Raw genomic sequence first — 25,621 nt, 5'->3', positions numbered from 1 at the left:
TTAAGACTGCCGTTATGTGATTCATATGGAGACTTTATTTCATTTTATTGACCTCTAGAAGAGAAATCTTCAACTTTTTTAATGTGACAAGAGTCAAAGGGATATTTGACTCCTAACCTGAAAAAGAAATGTGGCATTGTATTCACAGTGGACTAATTAACAAAATCCTAAAACATTGTATTTGTGACCCCTTTCAGAAAGCTGGGTGTATGACAGATGTCACTACTTCACAGGAGAGGCATTTGAACATAAAAAAAACGTTTTTTCCCCCCCTCCATATAAATGCATTTTTTTTTGCAGAAGTGCCTTTTTCAGCATGTGAACTTTTATGTGCCATAACAAAGTCATCTGTAAATATAAATACCAAAATGTGAAATCACGAAGCTGTTTAGACGCTGAGAAAATGCCTAGCCATGATTGGTTGAGATAATGAGTGGGCTGGGACATTCACAAGAAAGGAGTCCATTCTGTCACTCAAGGCTTGTCTGTCAAATGGCGCATCCTGCTCTCTGCTACCGCGGACATTACAACGATCCATTGGATGTAATCATATTTTCCATCATGGACTCCATGCAAAGTGTAGCTACAGCTTTCAATACCAGTGTTGTCCTGAATACTGCTGCTGGTATCGACACAGCTCTGTCTTCTGGGGCTAATGCAGTCTGGACTGGTTGAAGCCGAGTGGGAAGGATCATTTTGAAAGTGTTTCAGTCTGCCGTGAATCATCATAATCCATACACCGGTAAGAGTCTACAGTTAAAATTCCAAGATAATAACGCATGTGCATGATGTAGCTGTCTCAACTATATCCAAAATTAGTTTTCATTGCTAGCTATTGTTAGCTATATAGCTAGCTAGCTAGACAGCTGCATACAGGTACCGTTATAGATTGCTTCGTCCCTCAACGAGCCATTGTTTACAGATGGCTCCTTGCGGGACGAAGCAACGTTATAGCCAGCTAGCCAGTTGCATTCTGCTGTTAATGTTGATTGCTGATGTGCTAACCTATAGATGACATGATGATAATATTTGTCATGTTTGCCAGTTTAAATAGCGAACTATCGAAAATAGCCACTGTGGTGCGAATGCTAATCAAACCCCATTTTAAGTGATAGGGACACATGCTAAGTTGGCTAGCTAGCCACAATGACATGATAGCTAAATAGCTAACGTTAGCTAGCTATTGGATTATATAGATTGAAGTAATATTTTGGCATGCTCAACTAGCTGGCTAGCTAGATGAATTCCATTTACATCTAGCCAGCTGGTAATTAAGAATCTAAATGTTTGCTAAATCTAGCTAAACTCAGCAAAAAAAAGAAACGTCTCTTTTTCAGGACCCTGTCTTTCAAAGAGAATTCCTAAAAATCCAAATAACTTCACAGATCTTCATTTTAAAGGGGTTAAACACTGTTTCCCATGCTTGTTCAATGAACCATAAACAATTAATGAACATGCACCCGTGGAACGGTCGTTAAGACACTAACAGCTTACAGACGGTAGGCAATTAAGGTCACAGTTATGAAAACTTAGGACACTAAAGAGGCCTTTCTACTGACTCTGAAAAACACCAAAAGAAAGATGCCCAGGATCCCTGTTCATCTGCATGAACGTGCCTTAGGCATGCTGCAAGGAGGCATGAGGACAGGGCAATACATTTCATAAATAAACTGTGAGACGCCTAAGGCCGCGCTACAGGGAGACCGGACGGACAGCTGATCGTCCTCGCAGTGGCAGACCACGTGTAACAACACCTGCACAGGATCAGTACATCCGAACATCACACCTGCGGGACAGGTACAAGTTGGCAACAACAACTGCCCGAGTTACACCAGGAACACACAATCCCTCCATCAGTGCTCAGACTGTCCGCAATAGGCTGAGAGAGGCTGTACTGAGGGCGTGTAGACCTGTTTTAAAGGCAGGTCCTCAAAAGACATCACCGGCAACAACGTCACCTATGGGCACAAACCCATAGGAGGTGGAGGGTCCGTCATGGTCTGGGGCGGACTGAGCTTGTTGTCATTGCAGGAAATCCCAACGCTGTGCGTTACAGGGAAGACATCCTCCTCCCTCATGTGGTACCCTTCCTGCAGGCTCATCCTGACATGACCCTCCAGCATGACAATGCCACCAGCCATACTGCTCGTTCTGTGCGTGATTTCCTGCAAGACAGGAATGTCAGTGTTCTGCCATGGCCAGCGAAAAGCCCGGATCTCAATCCCATTGAGCACGTCTGGGACCTGTTGGATCGGAGGGTGAGGGCTAGGGCCATTCCCCCTAGAAATGTCCAGGAACTTGCAGGTGCCTTGGTGGAAGAGTGGGGTAACATCTCACAGCAATAACTGGCAAATCTGGTGCAGTCCATGAGGAGGAGATGCACTGCAGTACTTAATGCAGCTAGTTGCCACACCAGATACTATCTGTTACTTTTGATTTTGACCCCCCCTTAGCACCCTAGCTACCAGTAAAGTAGGCTGGTACGAGTACACTAAATGATTCATTAGCTGGATAAACCTATTATAAATCAACTTTGGCACTTAGCTTTTTCATTCAATTAAGCCGTAATTAGTTATAAAACAGCCACAGTATTATGGAAATGTTTACTTTTGCGGTTGGAGCTCGTGATAGGTTGTCACTAGTTACGACAGCCTCAAAGTAAAAATAGGCTATATCATAAAAGATAATGAAAACAAAAATGTGTTTGTTGATCTTAATTTAAGGTTAGGGTTATGCATAAGGTTATCAGTGTGGTTAAGGTTAGGTTTAAAATACGCTTTTAAGAAGATAGTGTACAAATAGGCGGCACACAATTAGCCCAGCGTCGTCTAGGGTAGGGGAGGGAATGGCTGGCAGGGATGGAGCTCAGTTGGTAGAGCATGGCGTTTGCAACACCAGGGTTGTGGGTTCGATTCCCACGGGGGGCCAGTATGAAAAAATAAATAATGTATGCACTCACTAACTGTAAGTCGCTCTGGATAAGAGCGTCTGCTAAATGACTAAAATGTAAAAATGTTCAGGGACACATTCAATTTTTGTTAGTCACATGTCTGTGGAACTTGTTCAGTTTATGTCTCAGTTGTTGAATCTTATGTTCATACAAATATTTACACATGTTAAGTTTGCTGAAAATAAACGCAGTTGACAGTGAGAGGACTTTTCTTTTTTTGCTGAGTTTAGTTCTCTTGTAGTGTCTGCATTGCCATTGTTGGGCTGGAAGCAGGTTAACGCCTCAATCACACCGACAGTGTTTATGTTTTGGTACAGCAGAAGTACATTAATTTCCAATGGAACGCTGCGATTGCCTTGCAGTATTGCGTTGCAGAGGCAGTTCGTTCTGTGTGGTGCATACGTTGGATTTATCGAACGTATGCATCAAACTGTATGCGGACATGGCTTGACAGAAATGCTAGCAGAAGGTGAATGTTGAACTTTTGTTGCACACATATCCAGATGATGCAATGTACCATTTTTGCGCAAGACACTGTCAGTGTGATTGAGGTGTAAGGCTTTGAACACACGACTGTGTCATTACGCAAAATAGTATGCTGCATCATCTAGATATGTGTGCAACAAAAGTTCAACATTCACCTTCTGCTATCATTTCTGTCAAGCCGTTTACGCATACAGTTTGATGCATACGTTCGATAAATCCAACGTATGCACCACACAGAGCGCACTGCAACTGCTTCTGCAACGCAATGCTGCAAGGCAATCGCAGCGTTCCATTGGAAATGAATGTACTTCTGGTGTACCAAAACGCAAATGACGCAGCCGGTGTGTTGGAAGCGTAAGTGTGTACGGGGCATTTTAGTACCGCTGTAGTATTCAACAGGCAATAAGCTATGGGACATTAATTAATTATTGTTTTAACCCATTTCTGGAATTTGTCTTCCAGCGGCTCTCTGCCACCAAGGAGATGATCGAGGGTGAACAAGCAACACTTCAGGTATTTTGTCTTTGTACTTTGAGCTTATTGCTTGAACTTGGGGGTCAATGAATGTTATTGCTGGTATTCAAAACGTTTTAATGTCTTGTATATTTTTGTCTGCTTTCCTCCTTTACAGCTTTAATTGTCTGGAGCCTGGTTTTGCTTTCACTCATTGCTGTGCAATATTCACCTCCTTCCTCCCAGAGATGTGAAGGCATACCCCAGACTGGACACAACCCGACAAACATATCTTTTTGAGAAGATCAGGACTTTTGCAATGAAAAAGCCATGGACATTACATGTCCTGATTCAAAGGGCAGGACAGAAATATGCTCTCAGGCTAGATTCCTTTGTTCATATCATACATAACCTGAACCAAAGTTACTCAAAATGATCTTACGATATAGGCCTAGATTATGTTTTTACCTTTTGTGTAGGCTACTATCTTGCACTACCTAGCACTTGAAGTTAATAAAGTATTTTGTTTAAATCTTTGTTTTTTTAAGCACTACCTCACTGCTTTAGCACATGTCCACAGTCACGTGTTCCAATGTGAATTCTTTAAAAAGATGGGTGGGTCTAAAGGTGTGAGCATGCCGAACGAGTGTGCTCGAATACTCCCTTAAAGACCTTCGCTTGAAAAACAAGAAAGAAAGCGGCAATAGTACTGTTTGTCCATTTTGAGACGCCATAGCCAGTATACCCTTCCTCAAAATAGTCAGAATCAATCTAAGATAACTCAAGAAATCTGTCATTAAATTTTGACGTTTTTTGCCTTAAGAGATTTTAGTCGTGCAATTTTACATCTAACTAAAGATGTTTGGTGCAGTATTTTTCAATGACAAAATGTGCATGAAAACAAGTCGTCTCTCGTTGAATGACAACAAAGACTTTATTGAAGAATCCCTTGCCTCCTGAAAAAAAACCTAATCGAAGTCTAAAACATCACAAAATGTTGTCATAATATATATGCACAAACTAACCGTTTCGGCTGGGAAGCATGCGGACGCCTTAAGGGTTTAGGAGGGTGTGAACGATGCTAAATGGGCGCAAACAAAGAGCTGTTCAATGTGAAAAGTTATCTTTATTATACAACAGTAGGCAAATTAACACTGTAAATGGTTTGCCTAATGGGTTAACTTGGTGAGATAATGTTCAGGGAATCCATTTTGGCGAAAGTATTCATTTTCTAAATCTATATGTTTCCCAAGGATTGATGTAGTGCAGCGTTTCCAGAACTCAGTCCTGGCGACCCCAAGGGGTGCACGTTTTGCTTTTTGCCCTATTTTTTATTTATTTAACTAGGCAAGTCAGTTAAGAACAAATTCTTATTTACAATGACGGCCTACACCGGCCAAACCCGGATGACGCTGGACCAATTGTGCGCCGCCCTATGGGACTCCCAATCACGGCCGGTTGTGATACAGCCTGGAATCAAACCAGGGGGTCTGTAGTGACGCCTCAAGCACTGAGATGCAGTGCCTTAGACCGCTGGGCCACTCGGGAGCCCCAAGCACTACACAGCTCATTTAAATAATCAACTAATCATCAAGCTTTGATTATTTGAATCAGCTGTCTAGTGCTAGGGCAAAAACCAAAACGTGCACCATTTGGGGTCCCCAGGACTGAGTTTGGGGAACACTGATGTAGAGCAAGTGTGAAATGTTTAAATGCCCTTTTCTCCTAAATGGGATAAATAATAATAATAATAATAATAATATGCCATTTAGCAGACGCTTTTATCCAAAGCGACTTACAGTCATGCGTGCATACATTTTTTGTGTATGGGTGGTCCCGGGGATCGAACCCACTACCTTGGCGTTACAAGCGCCGTGCTCTACCAGCTGAGCTACAGAGGACCATTTATCAACTTTTAAAGCAGCATTTCTTCCATGTTTCCTCCATCTACAGTGTATGATATGCCATTTTGACGCTCTGAGTCTGTACTTTTATCCGATGTAAAAAAAAAAAAAACACAATTTCAAATTTTGGAACATGAGACTGAAAAGAGATTGTGGGATGTTTCTCAACCAATTGTGTCAGGAATGTAAATGTACCTCTCCGATGCGACATTACTCACACTGATAGTTGATAAAGCAATGGGCAGCCAGCAGCTTGAGAGAGTGCACCTCAAACAGAACCCTGTGAAACAGCAGGTCGTGGGCCGTGGGTCTCTTTTTGGCATCCATGCGTACACACGACTGGGTGAACTCCTGTAATAGACGAGGGAAAGGGAGGTGCATAGAGTTACTACTACTACTGGTGGAATGTGGTGATTTTTAAACAGGGAACCGCTGCCTTCATATGTGGTCGGGGGGGGGGGTAACACCACTGCTAGACTCTGGCGCAAACACGTGGTGATTTAGTGAGAAATCATTTTGAATGTAAAAACGGCACGGTGAACCTTTGGTAGGATAGAGGAACTGTGTAAATTTGGTAATTGGAGAGAGCCATCGCCTTAGTGACTGACGTGCAAAAAACAACAACACACATCTAACAATGTGCCTATATAACTGCCTGTCATCTTTCACAGAGTTACTACAAACACTTGGTAGGAAGGAAGGAAGAAATGTGTCATGGGTATTAGCGAGAGCCGTGGCTTCAGTGACTGACAAAGATGGCACACCCAACAAAGATGGCACACCCAACAGTTTGACTCAATGTATTATAGCGGCTGGCAACTTTCCTTAACACATTTACCACTACAGTACAATGAATCCTTAGGAGTTGTATAATTGGGGATTCTAATATTCCATAATTATTGGTTATTAAATCACAATTTTTCCAGAATGAACACCCAGTGGTTAAAGTCATTGCAAACCACTGCATATGGCAGTGTCTCCTTCATTTACTTTAGAGAAAATACTGGCATCCTGGCAGGAGCAACTATTTTACTGAAGCAAAAATGAAGAAATTGAGAACAACCTATGTTGTGTGCGTTAAACTGCTGAAATTAGTGAGCGTTGCAAGATGGTAAGTGAAGATGCCAGCTAATGTAGCACTAACCCAGCAGGCAAAATTTGGCACGGCATCTTAACGACGTTTTCTGGTTGAGAAGATGTCATATGGCCAGGGTTGTGGGTTCGATTCCCATGGGGGACCAGTATGAAAAAAATGTATGCACTCACTAACTGTAAGTCGCTCTGGAGAAGAGCGTCTGCTAAATGACTAAAAACGTAAATATTAAGTCGTAAATACCTAATATGAAAGCAACCAGTTTTTTTTGCCCTGTGGCAAATTACTTCTGACTTTAGACTCCATCGCGAATGCCCACTACTCCTGCGTGACTTGCCTTTATGAGCGGGTCCTCTAATGACTGGGCAGCATGGGTTATAGCCTCCTTGGATACCACAGTGTCCCCGTTGGCCTGGATCTCCAACACTGCCATCTACAGTTGGGGAGGACCAACAACATATGCTGGATGGTGTTTATTAGGTCACGCAACGGGAAAAACATTAAAAACAGAAAGTGTAAATGTGCGTGTCTTATTATAATGGTCCCTCCCTCTTTCAGTCCGTTTTCTTCCGTTTGGTGCCTAATGAACACGACTCTGTGTTGCATTTGTTGTTAATATTATCCATCAGTAGGCACAAAAAGGAGAAACATCGGAAAATGAGAATGGCTTATTGGACGAGTTCAGGTAAAAACATCCTTGGTTTCGGGAATGTTTTTTCCTGTTGTTTCGAGTCTATTGAACATAACATAAATATGGGTATCAATTAAACATCTGTGACCCTCATTTGTGATATACACACAAAAGTATGTGAACACCCCTTCAAATTAGTGGATTCGGCTATTTCAGCCACACCCGTTGCTGACCGGTGTATAAAATCCATCACACAGCCATGCAATCTCCATAGACAAACATTGGCAGTAGAATGGCCTTACTGAAGAGCTCAGTGACTTTCAACGTGGCACCGTCATAGGATGCCACCTTTCCAACTCGTCACATTTCTGCCTTGCTAGAGCTGCCCCGGTCAACTGTAAGTGCTGTTATTATGAAGTGGCAACGTCTAGGAGCAACAACGGCTCAGCTGCGAAGTGGTAGGCCACACAAGCTCACAGAACGGGACCGCAGAATGCTGAAGCGCATAGCGCGTAAAAATCTTCTGTCCAACACATCACTACTGAGTTGCAAACTGCCTCTGGAAGCAACGTCCGCACAATAACTGTTCGTCAGGAGTTTCGTGAAATTAGTTTCCATGGCCGAGCAGCCGCACACAAGCCTAAGATCACCATGCGCAATGCCAAGCGTCGGCTGGAGTTGTGTAAAGCTCGCCACCATTAGACTCTGGAGCAGTGGTAACAAGTTCTCTGGAGTGATGAATCACGCTTCACCATCTGGCAGTCCGACGGACAAATCTGGGTTTGGCGGATGAAAGGAGAACGCTACCTGCCCCAATGCATAGTGCCAAATGTAGAGTTTGGTGGGAGGAGGAATAATGGTCTGGGGCGGTTTTTCATGGTTCGGGCTAGGTCCCTTAGTTCCAGTGAAGGGAAATCTTAACGCTACAGCATACAATTATATTCTACACAATTCTGTGCTTCCAAATTTGTGGTAACAGTTTGGGGAAGGCCCTTTCCTGTTTCAGCATGACAATGCCCCTGTGCACAAAGCGAGGTCTATACAGAAATGGGTTGTCGAGATCGGTGTGGAACAACTTGACTGGCCTGCACAGAGCCCTGACCTCAATCCCATCGAACACCTTTGGGATGAATTGGAACGCCGACTGCGAGCCAGGCCTAATCGCCAACATCAGTGCCCGATCTCACTAATGCTCGTGGCTGAATGGAAGCAAGTCCCTGCAGCAATGTTCCAACATCTAGTGGAAAGCCTTCCCAGAAGAGTGGAGGCTGTTATAGCAGCAAAGGTGGGACCAACTCCATATTAATGCCCATGATTTTGGGATGAGATGTTCGATGAGCAGGTGTCCACATACCTTTGGTCATTTAGTGTATCTAAAGGGTATTTGGGTGTTTATTATTTGAATACTGCAAGAGAAAGAGTGTTTGTGTCAGCGTAGGGTGAAGTTGCCCCTAGACACTGAGCCTAAATGTATACATAGTTGAAACTTCACCCGGATTGTTTGTGTCTTACCTCCAGGGTACATATGCCAAAGGCAAAGATGTCAATAGAGCAAACATCCTCAGCCACTAAAACAGAATAGTGTAGGAGGAGAGAGAGAGGAGAGAGAGACAGAGAGACAGAGCGACAGAGACAGAGAGAGAGACAGAGAGAGAGAGAGAGAGAGAGAGAGAGACAGAGAGAGACAGAGAGAGACAGAGACAGAGAGAGACAGAGACAGAGAGAGACAGAGACAGAGACAGAGACAGAGAGAGAGAGAGAGAGAGAGAGAGAGAGAGACAGAGAGAGAGACAGAGAGCGAGAGAGACAGAGAGAGAGAAACAGGGGAGAAGGAAAAAAGTTATTTATAGAGTATAGAGACCCTTCTTTGTCCAATTTACACAATTTGAAGACACTCAATGTACACTCCACAAAAACAATTTACAAAACATAAAATATGACGCAATGTCCTTCACAGGAAAAAACAAATAAAAACTAAAACTACAAACACAAGACAAAAAACAAAAGAATGACAAACTGAACAACTAAAAAGCACCCTGAGGAAAAGTAAAGCTAAAAAGATGCGTTTTAATATCTCTTTTAAATATGTCCACAGTATCGGCCCCCCTCAGGTTCTCTGGCAGGCTATTCCAAAGGCTGGGGGCATAGTAACTAAAGGCTGCCTCTCCATGCCTCTTGGTCCTGGGCTTTGGGATAGTTAAAAGGCCAGTGCCAGCGGACCTGAGGGACCTACTGGGTATATAACTTAAAATTGTATTGGGCTGCGCAATCGTGGATTGATTTAAAAACACAATAAAATAATCTTAAAATGTATTCTAAAACTCACAGGCAGCCAGTGCTGAGACCTTAAAACCGGTGTAATGTGTGCTCTCCGTCTGGTCTTGGTCAGTACCCGTGCTGCAGCATTCTGTATGTTTTGCAGTTGACCAATGGCTTTCTTGGGTAGACCAGACAGGAGAGCATTACAGTAGTCAAGCCTGCTTGTAATAAAAGCATGGATGAGTCTCTCTGTATCAGCCTGAGAGAGAAACGGACGCACCTTGGCGATGTTCCTCAGGTGGTAAAAAGCGATTTTGGTCACATTCCTAATTTGTGATTCGAAATTTAGTTCAGAATCTAAAATAACACCTAGGTTTTTTACCTGGTGTTTTATCTTTATTGCCCATGAATTAAAATGTGTGGCCAGATTCTCTCTCTGTTCTTTGGCTCCAACAATAGGTGAGCCATCCAAGTATTTAAATCACTAATAGTCTAATAATTTATCCATGGATGTAAAATTCTCTGGTGACACAGAAATGTAAAGTTGTGTATCTTCTGCGTAGCAGTGAAAATCAATGCTGTGCTTTCTGATAACGCTGCCAAGGGTTAACATATATAAACTGAACAGTACCGGACCCAAAATCTAACTTTGTGGAACGCCACGTGATATGTATTTTCTCTGAGTTATGTTCACCAAGGGTGACTCTCGACCGGTTAAATAGGTCCTAAACCAATTTAGAACTGGACTGGAGAGGCCAACCCACCTCTCCAGTCTGTCCAGAAGGACATCATGGTCAACAGTGTCAAATGCAGCACTTAAATCTAAGAGTACAAGGACAGAGAGCTGTTTGGCATCTGTGTTGGCTCTAAGATCATTTACCACTTTAACTAAGGCTGTCTCTGTGCTGTGGTGGGCACGAAAACCAGATTGGAATTTAAAAGAAATACAGTTGACACCTAAAAAAAACATTTAGCTGTTTGAACACCAATTTCTCCAGAAGTTTGCTTAATAATGGAAGTTTGGAGATTGGCCGAAAATTGCTAATAGCTGAAGAATCTATACTGAACAAAAATATAAACGCAACATGTAAAGTGTTGGTCCCATGTTTCATTAGCTGAAATAAAATATACCAGAAATGTTCCATACACACAAAGCTTATTTCTCTAAAATGTTGTGCAAAAATTGTTTTACATCCCTGTTAGTGAGCATTTCTCCTTTGCCAAGATAATCCATCCACCTGACAGGTGTGGCATATCAAGAAGCTGATTAAACAGCATGATTGGTACACAGGTGCACCTTGTGCTGGGGACAATAAAAGGCCACTTTCAATGTGCAGTTTTGTCACACAACACAATGTCACCGTTGTCTCAAGTTTTGAGGGAGCGTGCAATGGGCATGTTGACTGCAGGAATGTCCACCAGAGCTATTGCCAGAGAATTGAATGTTAATTTCTCTACCATAAGCCGCCTCCGTTGTTGTTTTAGAGAATTTGGCAGTACGTCCAACTGGCCTCACAACCGCAGATCACGTGTAACCACGCCAGCCCAGGACCTCCACATCCAGCTTCTTAACCTGCGGGATCGCCTGAGACCAGCCACCCAGACAGCTGATGAAACAGGAGTATATCTGTCTGTAATAAAGCCCTTGTGGGGAAAAACTCATTCTGATTTGCTGGGCCTGGCTCCCCAGTGGATGGTTCAGGCTCCCAAGTGGGTGGACCTATGCCCTCCGAGGCCCACCCATGGCTGCTCCCCTGCCCAGTCATGTGAAGTCCATAGATTAGGGCCTAATTAATTTGTTTCAATTGACTGATTTCCTTTCATGAACTGTAACTCAGTAAAATCGTTGAAATTGTTGAATGCTGCGTTAATATTTTTGTTCAGTATAGATTACTTTTCTTCAGAAGGGTTTTTACCATAGCAGTTTTTAGTGCAGCGGGGAAAGTGCCTGTGAACAGGGAGTGATTAACAATAGCTTGCACTTCTTCAGATATGCTATTAAAAACTGTTATGGTAAAAGAAGGTGGTGGGGATAGGATCGAGAAGGCAGGTAGAAAGCTTAAGTTGTGATATCACTTTCCTGAGCATTTCTGTGTCAACCAGGGAAAATAAATCCATAGTGCCTTTGCGTGGTAGACTAGGGCACATATCAAACATCTCATCAGGTCTTGCTTGACTGATACCCAGCCTAATGTTTGTATCTTATCTCTGAAATATGCCGCAAACTCATCACATTTAGATGTGGAGGAAAGTTCACATAGGTTTGCGGGGGTAGGATTTATCAGGCCATCAATGGTCGAGAAGAGCTCTCTCAAATTATTCTGATGAATCGTGATCAAGTTAGAAAAATGAGCCCGTCTGGCATTTCTAATTGCCTTGTTATATACTGTATGCCAAGTATCTCTCTCAGAATATCATAATGGACCTGCAACTTTGACTTTCTCCACTTCCGCTCTGCCTTTCTGCAATTTCTCTTTAATTGATTAGTTTCCTCACTCATCCAAGGGGCTCTCTGTTTTGGATGTGGACTTTTTCAACTTTACTGGTGCTATGGCATCAATGGTTGCCCTTAATTTGCTATTAAAGTTAACTAAATCATCACAAGAGGAAGGCAGAATATGTGATGGAGTATTGTTCATATACACACACACACTATGTATAAACTCCCAGTAATTTATTGGGTGAGAAACCACCAACGTTTCGGCATCACTGTGCCTTCTTCAGGGTGAGTATTGTTATTGTAACACACAAGCTTAAAATAAGATCTACATCAAATGCATGGAGGAGTAGATGGAGTTAAAGGGAGAGTAAGGAAGATCGGAGATGCAGACACTTACAGCCGTATTCGGGAGCAAAATAGTGCTGGTTTGTTTCATCATCCCGATGATGCTGCACATTTCCGTAGATCGCCTCTGGGAAAACTGGGAACGGGACAAGCAGACCAGAGTAAAACAAATTATATACATTCTCTCCATCTCTTTCACGCTCTCTCAAAAAACAGATTATATTAAAAAACTGTTGAAGAGCAGTTGTGAATAGGTCATCTAAAAAACAGAGTGAAGGGCTCTCTTGTAAACATACACACAAAGTCTTGAGAGCATAAACCACGACAGAACTTAGTTCCTAAAAAGTTTTTTAAAAAAGTTTTCCGATGGCCCGAGATTTGTTCTGCACAGCGCTCTTCTGAAAAGCCACAAGCACTTCAAATAAGTAGTGGATTGTAGACTAGAGGAAAAACAACTGCGACAAATAAGGATTCTTACCATTGACAAACAGCCTATGCCACACTGTAACATAACAGAAAGATAGGGAAAATTAAAAACAGAGCATTAGTGTAAAATTATCATGCCCCAAGAGAAAAATGGAGGAAAAGTTTTATATATTTATTCAATTATATAAGCCCCATTCAACTTGATAGAATATGTGATATCACTGTACAGTAGGTCTGTAGAGAGGTACATTAGTAACAGCTGACTGTTTATTACTAGAACTATGACTGTTGTTCATTGTTTTTGGTCCAGCACCTGTGCTTAGATAAAACACCTGTGTTCTAATTCTCCAATCTTTTCCCTGCAAGTGTCCCCTTGTGTACTACCTCCGATGGTTTTTAAAAGCATAGCATTGGTTAGACCTTTCCTATGCTTCTAAATTCAACTAGTGCAAACGTGGAGAACTGGGTCTTTATTTCCCTTGCCCTGTAGACCACATACCCGAGCCGATCTTGATGAGTCCGTTGTGCTGGATAAAGATGGTGTCACACGTCAAGTTGCCATGGACTATGGGCGGGTGGCAGGAATGCAGGTAACTACGGACATAAAAAAAAAACTAGCCTTTTTGTGTGTGTGTGTGTGTGTGTGTGTGTGTGTGTGTGTGTGTGTGTGTGTGTGTGTGTGTGTCGCAGTAGAATCTTCAAGGCCATGTCAGCAAGCTGTATGTCTGCCCTGTGTTAAAATCAATGTGAGTAGTATATTATGTGTGGTCATGTGCTGTGTGTAATCTAAGCTATGTCATACTGTGGTAAATTACTTCATAAATCTTCTACAGGAGAAACACAGTTTCACATCGTTCAGCTTGATGCTGAATTTGCTCATTTTATAGTAGTTTATTATCATTCTAATTTAATTTAAGAGAAAACATGTAAACAACACGGTAGCCAGATCCGCCCCTAAACCTGCTGGGATACTGCTTGGTGGAGCAACCATCTTCTTTTTATTTTATTTTGTGATCATGTGATCCTTCAGATATGTAATTGTATAAATAGAGTTCACACAGAATATGCTAAACCAATGTTCTATCACAGTCATCTGAACTGCAGTTGAACATCAATGGAATATTTGGTTGAAAACGCAAAAAGGAGGTCAACGTCATTTTAACTAGATTTGAACCACAAATTGACTACAGGATTTCAAGAGTTGGTTTGTTTCAAGTAGAATTCACGTTTGTTGATAATCAATTTTAAAAAATCAAACAAAAAAGGTGCCGATTTCGTGTTACATCAGGCTTTTGCCCAGTGGAAAATAATTGCATAATTGGGGTGAGTGTTGAGTGACAGGATGAATGGTGCCGGGTTTCTTACCTCAGAGCTGACAGGATCTGAGTGCACCATCGCTTCCATGCCTAAAAACCGACCACACGCAAGACAAGAGACAAAAATAGGCAAACACAGCTTTACTGAATGACTGTTACATAGATACAAAGACAGTGGGCGCGTTCCAGGCCGTCTACATTGCAGTCATGCAACCAATCTCACACCGTCTGGATAAGTGTTTAACATATTAGTGCAATCTGATGCCCTACTGCAGATCATTCTAATTGGTTAGTATGTACAGCGCGACTGCTTTGCAGATGGTCTAGAATGCGTCCAGAGACAAATACAGGCTAAGTGACTACTAGCAACCTCCTAAGTACTATATGTTGTGGTAGTTTTAAAACCACACACTAGATGGGGGTGTGCCCAGTTTTGAGGTTTGATGGTGGGGGAGGAAGACTAGTGGGAATGGACCATAGAGATAGATAGTCTGTGACAGCATTGGTAACGCCATTGAAGCTACAAACAATAGGAATCCCCACCCACTTGACTACTTAAAAAAATGGTGGAAGCCCTCAATGGCGCTGCCCCATGCTAAAACGACCTTTTGGCCACTAGAGGCCTCTATCATTCTCTATGGAATGGACTCGCCTTGGCATTCTCTATGGAATGGACTCGCCTTGGCATTCTCTATGGAATGGACTCGCCTTGGCATTCTCTATGGAATGGACTCGCCTTGGCATTCTCTATGGAATGGACTCGCCTTGGCATTCTCTATGGAATGGACTCGCCTTGGCATTCTCTATGGAATGGACTCGCCTTGGCATTCTCTATGGAATGGACTCGCCTTGGCATGCTCTATGGAATGGACTCGCCTTGGCATGCTCTATGGAATGGACTCGCCTTGGCATGCTCTATGGAATGAACTCGCCTTGGCATGCTCTATGGAATGGACTCACCTTGACATTCATGGTCTTGTGGTTTTTCTTGGTTTTCTTTAAGAACTGCTTCAGACTGCCTGATGACATGTACTCTGTGATGAAGATCACCTGAGTTCGGAGATAGACATGGAGATTAATGAGTGGTGGTGTGGGGGGGGGGACGTCAGTGTCATGGGAAAACCTTGTTAATCCAAAAAGTAAAAACTATATATCCGTGTACTGTAGTCATGGAAATTCACAAGCCATTTTGAATCGACTTTGAAAGAGGTGAATTACTTTCCCAGGACGCTGACGGTTTGTTCCTGTGTATTTACAATATGTGCTGGTTGTATGTATGTGCTGGTTGTATGTATGTGTGTATGTATGTATGTATGTATGTATGTATGTGCTGGTTGTAAGTATGTGCTGGTTGTATGTATGTATGTATGTATGTATGTACAGTGGGGAAAAAAAGTATTTAGTCAGCCACCAATTGTGCAAGTTCTCCCACTTAAAAAGATGAGAGAGGCCTGTAATTTTCATCATAGGTACATGTCAACTATGACAGACAAATTGAGAATTTTTTTTCCAGAAAATCACATTGTAGGATTTATGAATTTATTTGCAAATTATGGTGGAAAATAAGTATTTGGTCACCTACAAACAAGCAAGATTTCTGGCTCTCACAGACCTGTAACTTCTTCTTTAAGAGGCTCCTCTGTCCTCCACTCGTTACCTGTATTAATGGCACCTGTTTGAACTTGTTATCAGTATAAAAGACACCTGTCCACAACCTCAAACAGTCACACTCCAAACTCCACTATGGCCAAGACCAAAGAGCTGTCAAAGGACACCAGAAACAAAATTGTAGACCTGCACCAGGCTGGGAAGACTGAATCTGCAATAGGTAAGCAGCTTGGTTTGAAGAAATCAACTGTGGGAGCAATTATTAGGAAATGGAAGACATACAAGACCACTGATAATCTCCCTCGATCTGGGGCTCCACGCAAGATCTCACCCCGTGGGGTCAAAATGATCATAAGAACGGTGAGCAAAAAATCCCAGAACCACACGGGGGACCTAGTGAATTACCTGCAGAGAGCTGGGACCAAAGTAACAAAGCCTACCATCAGTAACACACTACGCCGCCAGGGACTCAAATCCTGCAGTGCAAGACGTGTCCCCCTGCTTAAGCCAGTACATGTCCAGGCCCGTCTGAAGTTTGCTAGAGTGCATTTGGATGATCCAGAAGAGGATTGGGAGAATGTCATATGGTCAGATGAAACCAAAATATAACTTTTTGGTAAATACTCAACTCGCCGTGTTTGGAGGACAAAGAATGCTGAGTTGCATCCAAAGAACACCATACCTACTGTGAAGCATGGGGGTGGAAACATCATGCTTTGGGGCTGTTTTTCTGCAAAGGGACCAGGACAACTGATCCGTGTAAAGGAAAGAATGAATGGGGCCATGTATCGTGAGATTTTGAGTGAAAACCTCCTTCCATCAGCAAGGGCATTGAAGATTAAACGTGGCTGGGTCTTTCAGCATGACAATGATCCCAAACACACCGCCTGGGCAACGAAGGAGTGGCTTCGTAAGAAGCATTTCAAGGTCCTGGAGTGGCCTAGCCAGTCTCCAGATCTCAACCCCATAGAAAATCTTTGGAAGGAGTTGAAAGTCCATGTTGCCCAGCGACAGCCCCAAAACATCACTGCTCTAGAAGAGATCTGCATGGAGGAATGGGCCAAAATACCAGCAACAGTGTGTGAAAACCTTGTGAAGACTTACAGAAAACGTTTGACCTGTGTCATTGCCAACAAAGGGTATATAACAAAGTATTGAGAAACTTTTGTTATTGACCAAATACTTATTTTCCACCATAATTTGCAAATAAATTCATAAAAAATCCTACAATGTGATTTTCTGGAACATTTTTTCTCATTTTGTCTGTCATAGTTGACGTGTACCTATGATGAAAATTACAGGCCTCTCTCATCTTTTTAAGTGGGAGAACTTGCACAATTGGTGGCTGACTAAATACTTTTTTCCCCCACTGTATGTATGTATGTATGTATGTATGCATGTATGTATGAGACCAAGGTCATGCATGGTCATGTCCCTCACCCTTGCCCGACTCTCCCTGGTGTCCAGCCAGTACTTATGGAACTTGACAATGTTGGGGTGATCTACATGCATCAGGCTCTCAAACATCTCCCTCATTCGATCCTGCAAGACAAAACAACCATGAAGACCCACACTTCTGACATTAGCTCACGCTCTCTAAGCTGGTTATCCATATCACCTCTGTCATTCACACACGGTCATAACCAAGGGTGGGATTCAATAAAATATGCCGTACAAATGTTAAGGTAATATCAGATGAGAAAAAGTTAAGTTACACTTCATTGACAAGCACTTAAAATCACCAAAACCCTCAACGATGTGAGCAGGGCAGGCAACTTGTGATCTAACTTTCATCCCCCATGGCCATAGGATGAAATGCACAATCAATGCTCAAATACACAAACTTAGTTCCATGTAGGCCAATCAGTGCACAGTATAATGACAAAGATCGACCTTTTTAGTCCTGCCGGGTCAAACTTTTTTTGTGCCTTTAAATAGGGAAAGGAGTATCAAAAAGATACCTCGTGGGATTTGAAGACCTTCTTATCGGAGAACTGTACTTCGTTCCACACCACCTCCACCCCCTCCTCTGTGTCCATGGCCAGTGAGGCAGTCTCGATGCCCGGGACATTCCCCTGACTCACCTACAAAACAGAGTGGAAAGCGTAGGTCAAAAAGGTATTAGTCAGCCCTCTTTGAAACGGTTAAATTGCTTCCCTCTGTGGCCTGGCTGGTCTAGCAGTAACGCCCCCGTCTCCAGCACACCCCGTCTACAGTGTCGGTATTGGTTAGAATCTGGCCTACTGCCATATGACAAAACCATCTTGTCATCCTCTATCTGTTCAATAAAGTCAGAATAATATATAGGGCTTCCTTCCTTGAAGCAATCTTACTGACACAAAACAATTGAATAGGTGAAAGCAAGGGTCCCAACCTCTTAGTTTTCACCAATCCAGAAATGTCAGATCAGTGATTACTTAAAAGAAAATGAGGAATTTCAAAGTATTCAAAATGGGCCCTGGATTCCTGTTGCATGTTAGTGGTTCATTTAAAAAAAAATTAAAAAAAAGTACAGAAGCAAAGCTTGGACTGACCATTAAAATTAACAAACATTGTTTACAACTTCTAATACGTTCTAGAATAGAATATACACTGAGTGTACAAAACATTAGGTTCACCTTCCTAATATTGAGTTGCAACCCCTTTTGCCCTCAGAACAGACTCAATTTGTTGGGGCATGTGTCAAATGCGTTCCACAGGGATGCTGGCCCATGTTGACTCCAATAATAATAATATAATAATGCTTCCCACAGTTGTGTCAAGTTGGCTGGATGTCATTTGGGTGGTGGACTATTCTTGATACGGGAAACTGTTGAGCATGAAAAACCCAGCAACGTTGCAGTTCTTGACCCACTCAAACCGGTGCACCTGTCCAGTACTACCCTGTTCAAAAGGCACTTCAACCTTTTGTCTTGCCCATTCACCCTCCGAATGGCACACGTACACAATCCATGTCTCAATTGTCTCAAGGCTTAAAAATCCTTCTTTAACCTGTCTCCTTCCCTTCATCTACACTGATTGAAGTGGATTTAACAGGTGACATCAATAAGGGATCATAGCTTTCATCTGGATTCACCTGGTCAGTCTGTCATGGAAAGAGCAGGTGTTCATAATGTTTTGTACACTCAGTGTATGACTCAAGTATCCCCAAAATATGTCTGGTGGTTGATCAACTGAACCATCTGCAACTGCAACATAAGAGCATAAAAGTTAGAAAAAAATACTACATTTACATTAGTTCTATTTGAGTAAATGAGTCTACATTTAATAAATCAATGCTCTTCTGACTCACCCTGTAGAGGATCAAAAGGAAATGATCCTGTTTCCCGTTCCAAACTGACTGCACGCTATCCTGTCTTATGCGCAAAACGGGTCACACAAGGAAGATAGTCGCTAGTGAAAGTCTACACACCCCTTGCACAGTCTTCACATTTTCTGCCATAAAATTTAATTTAACAAGGGATGAAATTCGATTTTTTTCAAATGATCTACACAACCTACTCCACATTTTCAAAGTGAAAGAAAAATTTAAAAGAACATTTTCCAAATTACACTGAACAAAAATATAAACGCAACATGTAAAGTGTTGGTCCCATGTTTCATGAGCTGAAATAAAATAAATTTTCCATATGCACAAAAAGCTAATTTCTCACAAATTGTGAGGTTACATTTGTTTACATCCCTGTTAGTGAGCGTTTCTCCTTTGCCAAGATATGCAATACCTGTCAGGTGGATGGATTATCAAGAAGCTGATTAAACAGCATGATCGGTACACAGGTGCACCTTGCGCTGGGGACAGTGAAAGGCAACTAAAAAGTGCAATTTTGTCCCACAACACAATGCCACAGATGTCTCAAGTTGAGGGAGCGTGCAATTGGCATGCTGACTGCAGGAATGTCCACCAGAACTGTTGCATGTTCATTTCTCTACCATAAGCCTCCCCCAACGTCGTTTTAGAGAATTTGGCAGTATGTCCAACCAGCCTCACAAGTGAAGACCACGTGTATGGCGTTGTGTGGGCGAGTGGTTTGCTGACGTCAAACGCTGTGAACAGAGTGCCCCACGGTGGCGTTATGGTATGGGCAGGCATAAACTACAGACAACGAATACATTTGCATTTTATTGATGGCAATTTGAATGCACAGAGATACTGTGATGAGATCCTGAGGCCCATTGTGAGGCCCATTGAGGCATCATGTGTGAGGCATCATGTGTGAGGCATCATGTGTGAGGCATCATGTTATGGATATGCTTGCCATCAGCAGGGACTGGGGAGTTTTTCGTGATCAAAATAAATATGAAAGAGGCAAAGCCCAGGTAAAAAGGGGGGGGGGGATATACTTAAATGTGAAGTAGGTTGTGTAGTACTGTAGAAAAATAAAACAATATATAATTTAATCTAAAAAAAATATAAAATGTAAGACAGCAAAATGTGAATACTGTGCAAGGAAGGGGTGTGTGGTCAAAAGTTGAGAATGACACAAGTATTGGTCTTCACAAAGTTTGCTGCTTCAGTGTTTTTAGATATTTTTGTCAGATGTTACTATGGTATACTGAAGTATAATTACAAGTATTCCACAAGTGTCAAAGGCTTTTATTGACAATTACATTAAGTTTATGCAAAGAGTCAATATTTGCAGTGTTGACCCTTCTTTTTCAAGACCTCTGCAATCCGCCCTGGCATGCTGTCAATTAACTTCTGGGCCACATCCTGACTGATGGCAGCCCATTCTTGCATAATCAATGCTTGGAGTTTGTCAGAATTTGTTTGTCCACCCACCTCTTGAGGATTGACCACAAGTTTTCAATGGGATTAAGGTCTGGGAGTTTCCTGGCCATGGACCCAAAATGTCAATGTTTTGTTCCCCGAGCCACTTAGTTATCACTTTTGCCTTATGGCAAGGTGCTCCATCATGCTGGAAAAGGCATTGTTCGTCACCAAACTGTTCTTGGATGGTTGGGAGAAGTTGCTCTCGGAGGATGTGTTGGTACCATTCTTTATTCATGGTTGTGTTCATAGGCAAAATTGTGTGTGTGCCCACTCCCTTGGCTGAGAAGCAACCCCACACATGAATGGTCTCAGGATGCTTTACTGTTGGCATGACACAGGACTGATGGTAGCGCTCACCTTGTCTTCTCCGGACAAGCTTTTTTCCGGATGCCCCAAACAATCGGAAAGGGGATTCAGAGAAAATGACTTTACCCCAGTCCTCAGCAGTCCAATCCCTGTACCTTTTGCAGAATATCAGTCTGTCCCTGATGTTTTTCCTGGAGAGAAGTGTCTTCTTTGCTGCCCTTCTTGACACCAGGCCATCCTCCAAAAGTCTTCGCCTCACTGTGCGTGCAGATGCACTCACACCTGCCTGCTTACATTTACATTTACATTTTAGTCATTTAGCAGACGCTCTTATCCAGAGCGACTTACAGTTAGTGAATACATTATTTAATTTTTTTATACTGGCCCCCCGTGGGAATCGAACCCACAACCCTGGCGTTGCAAACGCCATGCTCTATCAACTGAGCTACATCCCTGCCGGCCATTCCCTCCCCTACCCTGGACGACGCTGGGCCAATTGTGCGCCGCCCATGAGTCTCCCGGTCGCGGCCGGCTGCGACAGAGCCTGGATTCGAACCAGGATCTCTAGTGGCACAGTTAGCACTGCGATGCAGTGCCTTAGACCACTGCGCCACTCAGGATGCAGTGCCTTAGACCACTGCTGCCATTCCTGAGCAAGCTCTGCACTGGTGGTGCCCCGATCCCGCAGCTGAATCAACTTTAGGAGACGGTCCTGGCGCTTGCTGGACTTTCTTGGGCGCCCTGAAGCCTTCTTCACAACAATTGAACCTCTCTCCTTGAAGTTCTTGATGATCCGATAAATGGTTGATTTAGGTGCAATCTTACTAGCAGCAATATCCTTGTCTGTGAAGCCCTTTTTGTGCAAAGCAATGACGGCACGTGTTTCCTTGTAGGTAACCATGGTTAACAGAGGAAGAACAACGATTTCAAGCACCACCCTCCTTTTAAAGCTTCCAGTCTGTTATTCTAACTCAATCAGCATGACAGAGTGATCTCCAGCCTTGTCCTCGTCAACACTCTCACCTGTGTTAACGAGAGAATCACTGACATGATGTCAGCTGGTCCTTTTGTGGCAGGGCTGAAATGCAGTGGAAATGTTCTTTTGGGATTAAGTTCATTTTCATGGCAAAGAGGAACTTTGCAATTAATTGCAATTCATCTGATCACTCTTCATAACATTCTAGAGTATATGCAAATTGCCATCATAAGAACTGAGGCAGCAGACTTTGTGAAAATTAATGTGTGTCATTCTCAAAACGTTTGACCACGACTGTACACATCAGAACTATCTTTATTTCTGGTATTATTAACCATTCACTTTATTGCACTGTATGCACGTATCAAAATCCTGTGATTGGACGTGAAGTAGAAAGAAAGTAACAGTATCCTTTATTTATTTGAGATTGTAAAACATGAGAATGGGCCATTGTTTTATATTGGCTAATTACATTTCAGGCAATACCAGGTCACCTTTGAAAATCACTCCGACAATCCTAATAGAATTCCTGATAAAAAGCTTAAAAAAGGGACAAGCTGCAGTTCAAACGTCAACAAAGCGGAATATAGAATATGCCATTTAGCATACACTTTTATCCAAAGCGACTTAAAGTAGCCACCCCACCACTGCTTTGGGAAACAGCTGAGGGATGGGGTTGGACTAACCACTCAAATTCATAGACAGAGTTATTGATGCAAGGACTGACCTTCCATGAGATTCTTATTATTTTGAGTTCTGATGGGGTACCACAATTGAACTAATGAGGCATTTATAAATTATAGTTTCAAATGTTTTTGTGTCTTACACAAGTACAGTGAAATGCCTTTCTTGCAAGCTCTAAACCAAACAATGCAGTAATCAATAACGATGTAATACTAAAAATAACAAAAGTAGAACAAAAAAAACACACAATAAATAATAAAAACACAACTAAGTAAGCTAGCTATATACAGGCTCAGTCAGTTCCAGTACCATATTTACAATGTGCAGGGATACTGGATTGATAGTATATTCATCAATAATCATGGCTAGTATCAGTCCAAAAATGGATGACCCAATCATAGATGAAGGACATTCACACCTCCGCTTCACAGATAACCCTATCCCATATTGAGGAAACGTAAACAGTCTTCAGACTGTAAATACAGGTCCTCTTCACAGTTTACGCGAACACACAATCCATTTTTTGTTTTGTTTTTTTTTACACTCAGAACTCACTCCCCGTTCGCATGACAGCGTCAACAGAAACCTTTTTTTTTTTTTTTTAAGTATCCTAGTCACACACTGCAGGTTGGTTCATACCATCAAAGAGAGGGCCACCAACAAAAAGTGTCATTGGGGACGTTACGTTCTCCCCTCGGGTGTAGCTCGTCTGAGGAGGAGACGTAAATGCCCGTGCCTGCGCACACAATGTAAACTAGCTCGATGGGGAAGAAATGTGGGGTGTAGCTAACTAAAATAAGCAGACAACAACAACAAGAACTCAATGTTAGCCCTCTGGAGACGTTTAGTAAAGTACTAAACAAAATAATATACAACAGCCATAAAGAAGCAGTAATAAAACAACGACCAATCAAACAAACCAGGGAAGGTAAGAGAAGGGAATGTTCTGGAACCGTGGTCCAAGTAATGAAAATAAACAAAAAGGTCCCTCTTCTACACACCTAATCCTTCCTAACACACTCTAAGCCTTAACCCGCTTTCCTACCTGTTACCACAAATACAGGGGTAGCACCCGCCCGGCTAACCTAGTGTGTAAAACAGTGGATTATCTACGTGTGAATGTACTCCCATGGGCAGTTTGACTGGCATGTGTATGAAGAATGGCATTGGCTTTAATAATATAATACATTTGCCATTTAGCAGACGCTTTTATCCAAAGCGACTTACAGTCATGTGTGCAAAAATTTTTACGTATGGGTGGTCCCGGGGATCGAACCCACTACCCTGGCGTTACAAGCGCCGTGCTCTACCAACTGAGCTACAACTTTTTACAAGTTGCAGTTCATGATGTCACAACTCTAAACATTGGATACGGGAAACTATCTGGAGCCAAACCGGAAATTCTTGAAATGTTACGAGCTGCAAAATGTAAAAAATGGTCATTGTCAAATGAACAATAGTATCCAGAATTGTAGCCAATCCAGCACATTATTTAGAAGTTCTCTCATTCATGAACTAGTAGAGTGGCTTGTAGTTCTGTCTTGCACAGCGATGTAAACAGTTTGTTGGACCACTGCGGTCTTCAATACGCATTACAGCAGGTTCTGATTACTATGCTCCCCCTAAAGGTTGCAGGATAATCGCTCACTCACACACATCCCAAAATGGCACCCTATTTCCTATATAGTACACTACTTTTCACTAGAGCCCTATGGGCTCTGATCAAAAGTACTGCACTATAAAGGATTCCATTCTGGATTCATACATAAATCACTCAGTGGGAGGGCTGTTGTTGAGAAGAAAAATCTATAAACCTTTTTTACTGCGAGGTTTTCACCAGCAAACCCGTAAAAACTAACTTATTCAAAGTCTGAGTCATCCACTTTATCAAATGTAATAGGCTGTGGTTGAGATTTGAGTTGTATGGGCATCTATTATTTGTGACGTGTATTGTACACAATCTGCCTCACACTCAGTGGGGTCTCAGTGGGACAAATGGTGGAAAATATTGTTTTTCCCAGACCTCCACACATGCCACATACCCAACTGTGAGCGACTGGATATCGAACCAGTGTTGTCTGCAGGCCTCCAGATGGTGTTAGCCCTCTGAGTTAAAGCCTAGAGCACAGAACACAAGTTAGAAATAAACCCTAAAGAAGTAGATATTGGTTATCAACAGTACACCAACTAAAATTGACAATATTATAGCTATATATTTGAGGCAGAAGTATACATTAGGGGCCTCTGGTTATTGCATGCAATTCTAATGTTCATGCGGCTTCTCTTTACCACACACAAGGTTGGTAGGCACAACAAACCAGGGATTGGAATTATTTTTACATTGTAGAATAATAGTGAAGACATCAAAACTATGAAATAACACATATGGAATCATGTAGTAACCAAAAAAGTGTTAAACAAATCAAAATATATTTTATATTTGAGATTCTTCAAATAGCCACCCTTGATGACAGCTTTGCACACTCTTGGCATTCTCTCAACCAGCTTCATGAGGTAGTCACCTGGAATGCATTTCAATTAACAGGTGTGCCTTCTTAAAACTTTAATTTGTGGAATTTATTTCCTTCTTAATGCGTTTTAGCCAATCAGTTGTGTTGTGACAAGGTAGGGGTGGTATACAGAAGATAGCCCTATTTGGTAAAAGACCAAGTCCATATTATGTCAAGAACAGCTCAAATAAGCAAAGAGAAACGACAGTCCATCATTACTTTAAGACATGAAGGTCAGTCAATCTGAAAGTTTCTTCAAGTACAGTCGCAACAACCATCAAGCGCTATGATGAAACTGGCTCTCATGAGGACCGCCACAGGAATGGAAGACCCAGAGTTACCTCAGCTGCAGAGGATAAGTTCATTAGAGTTACCAGCCTCAGAAATTGCAGCCCAAATAAATGCTTCACAGAGTTCAAGTAACAGACACATCTCAACATCAACTGTTCAGAGGGGACTGTGT

General features: G+C 42.3%; 1 protein-coding gene and 1 long non-coding RNA gene across 3 annotated transcripts in view; one reads left to right on the top strand and one right to left on the bottom strand.

Annotated features, from left to right (window-relative positions):
- Positions 1 to 25,621, bottom strand: part of LOC121580599 (nuclear receptor-binding protein 2-like) — a 52,911-nt gene that overhangs the window by 6,699 nt on the left and 20,591 nt on the right. The window contains exons 2-11 of one of the 2 annotated variants that reach the window (XM_041895568.2): positions 17,873 to 17,995; positions 17,352 to 17,453; positions 15,264 to 15,353; positions 14,353 to 14,393; positions 13,487 to 13,581; positions 13,040 to 13,063; positions 12,614 to 12,697; positions 9,030 to 9,085; positions 7,224 to 7,319; positions 6,012 to 6,144 (exon numbers count right to left, since the gene is read on the bottom strand). In XM_041895568.2, the coding sequence (XP_041751502.2) occupies positions 6,012 to 6,144; positions 7,224 to 7,319; positions 9,030 to 9,085; positions 12,614 to 12,697; positions 13,040 to 13,063; positions 13,487 to 13,581; positions 14,353 to 14,393; positions 15,264 to 15,353; positions 17,352 to 17,453; positions 17,873 to 17,995 (844 nt within the window). The remainder of the gene's footprint in view (positions 1 to 6,011; positions 6,145 to 7,223; positions 7,320 to 9,029; positions 9,086 to 12,613; positions 12,698 to 13,039; positions 13,064 to 13,486; positions 13,582 to 14,352; positions 14,394 to 15,263; positions 15,354 to 17,351; positions 17,454 to 17,872; positions 17,996 to 25,621) is intronic. The other variant, XM_041895570.2, reaches the window with a different exon arrangement.
- Positions 38 to 4,421, top strand: LOC121580600. Its single transcript, XR_006003103.2, has 3 exons — positions 38 to 742; positions 3,899 to 3,949; positions 4,068 to 4,421. It is a non-coding gene; the product is annotated as an uncharacterized LOC121580600 (long non-coding RNA).

Source organism: Coregonus clupeaformis, chromosome 14 (assembly GCF_020615455.1).
Source record: "Coregonus clupeaformis isolate EN_2021a chromosome 14, ASM2061545v1, whole genome shotgun sequence".
Taxonomy (NCBI): domain Eukaryota; kingdom Metazoa; phylum Chordata; class Actinopteri; order Salmoniformes; family Salmonidae; genus Coregonus; species Coregonus clupeaformis.
This window is presented reverse-complemented; position numbering and strand designations above follow the sequence as displayed.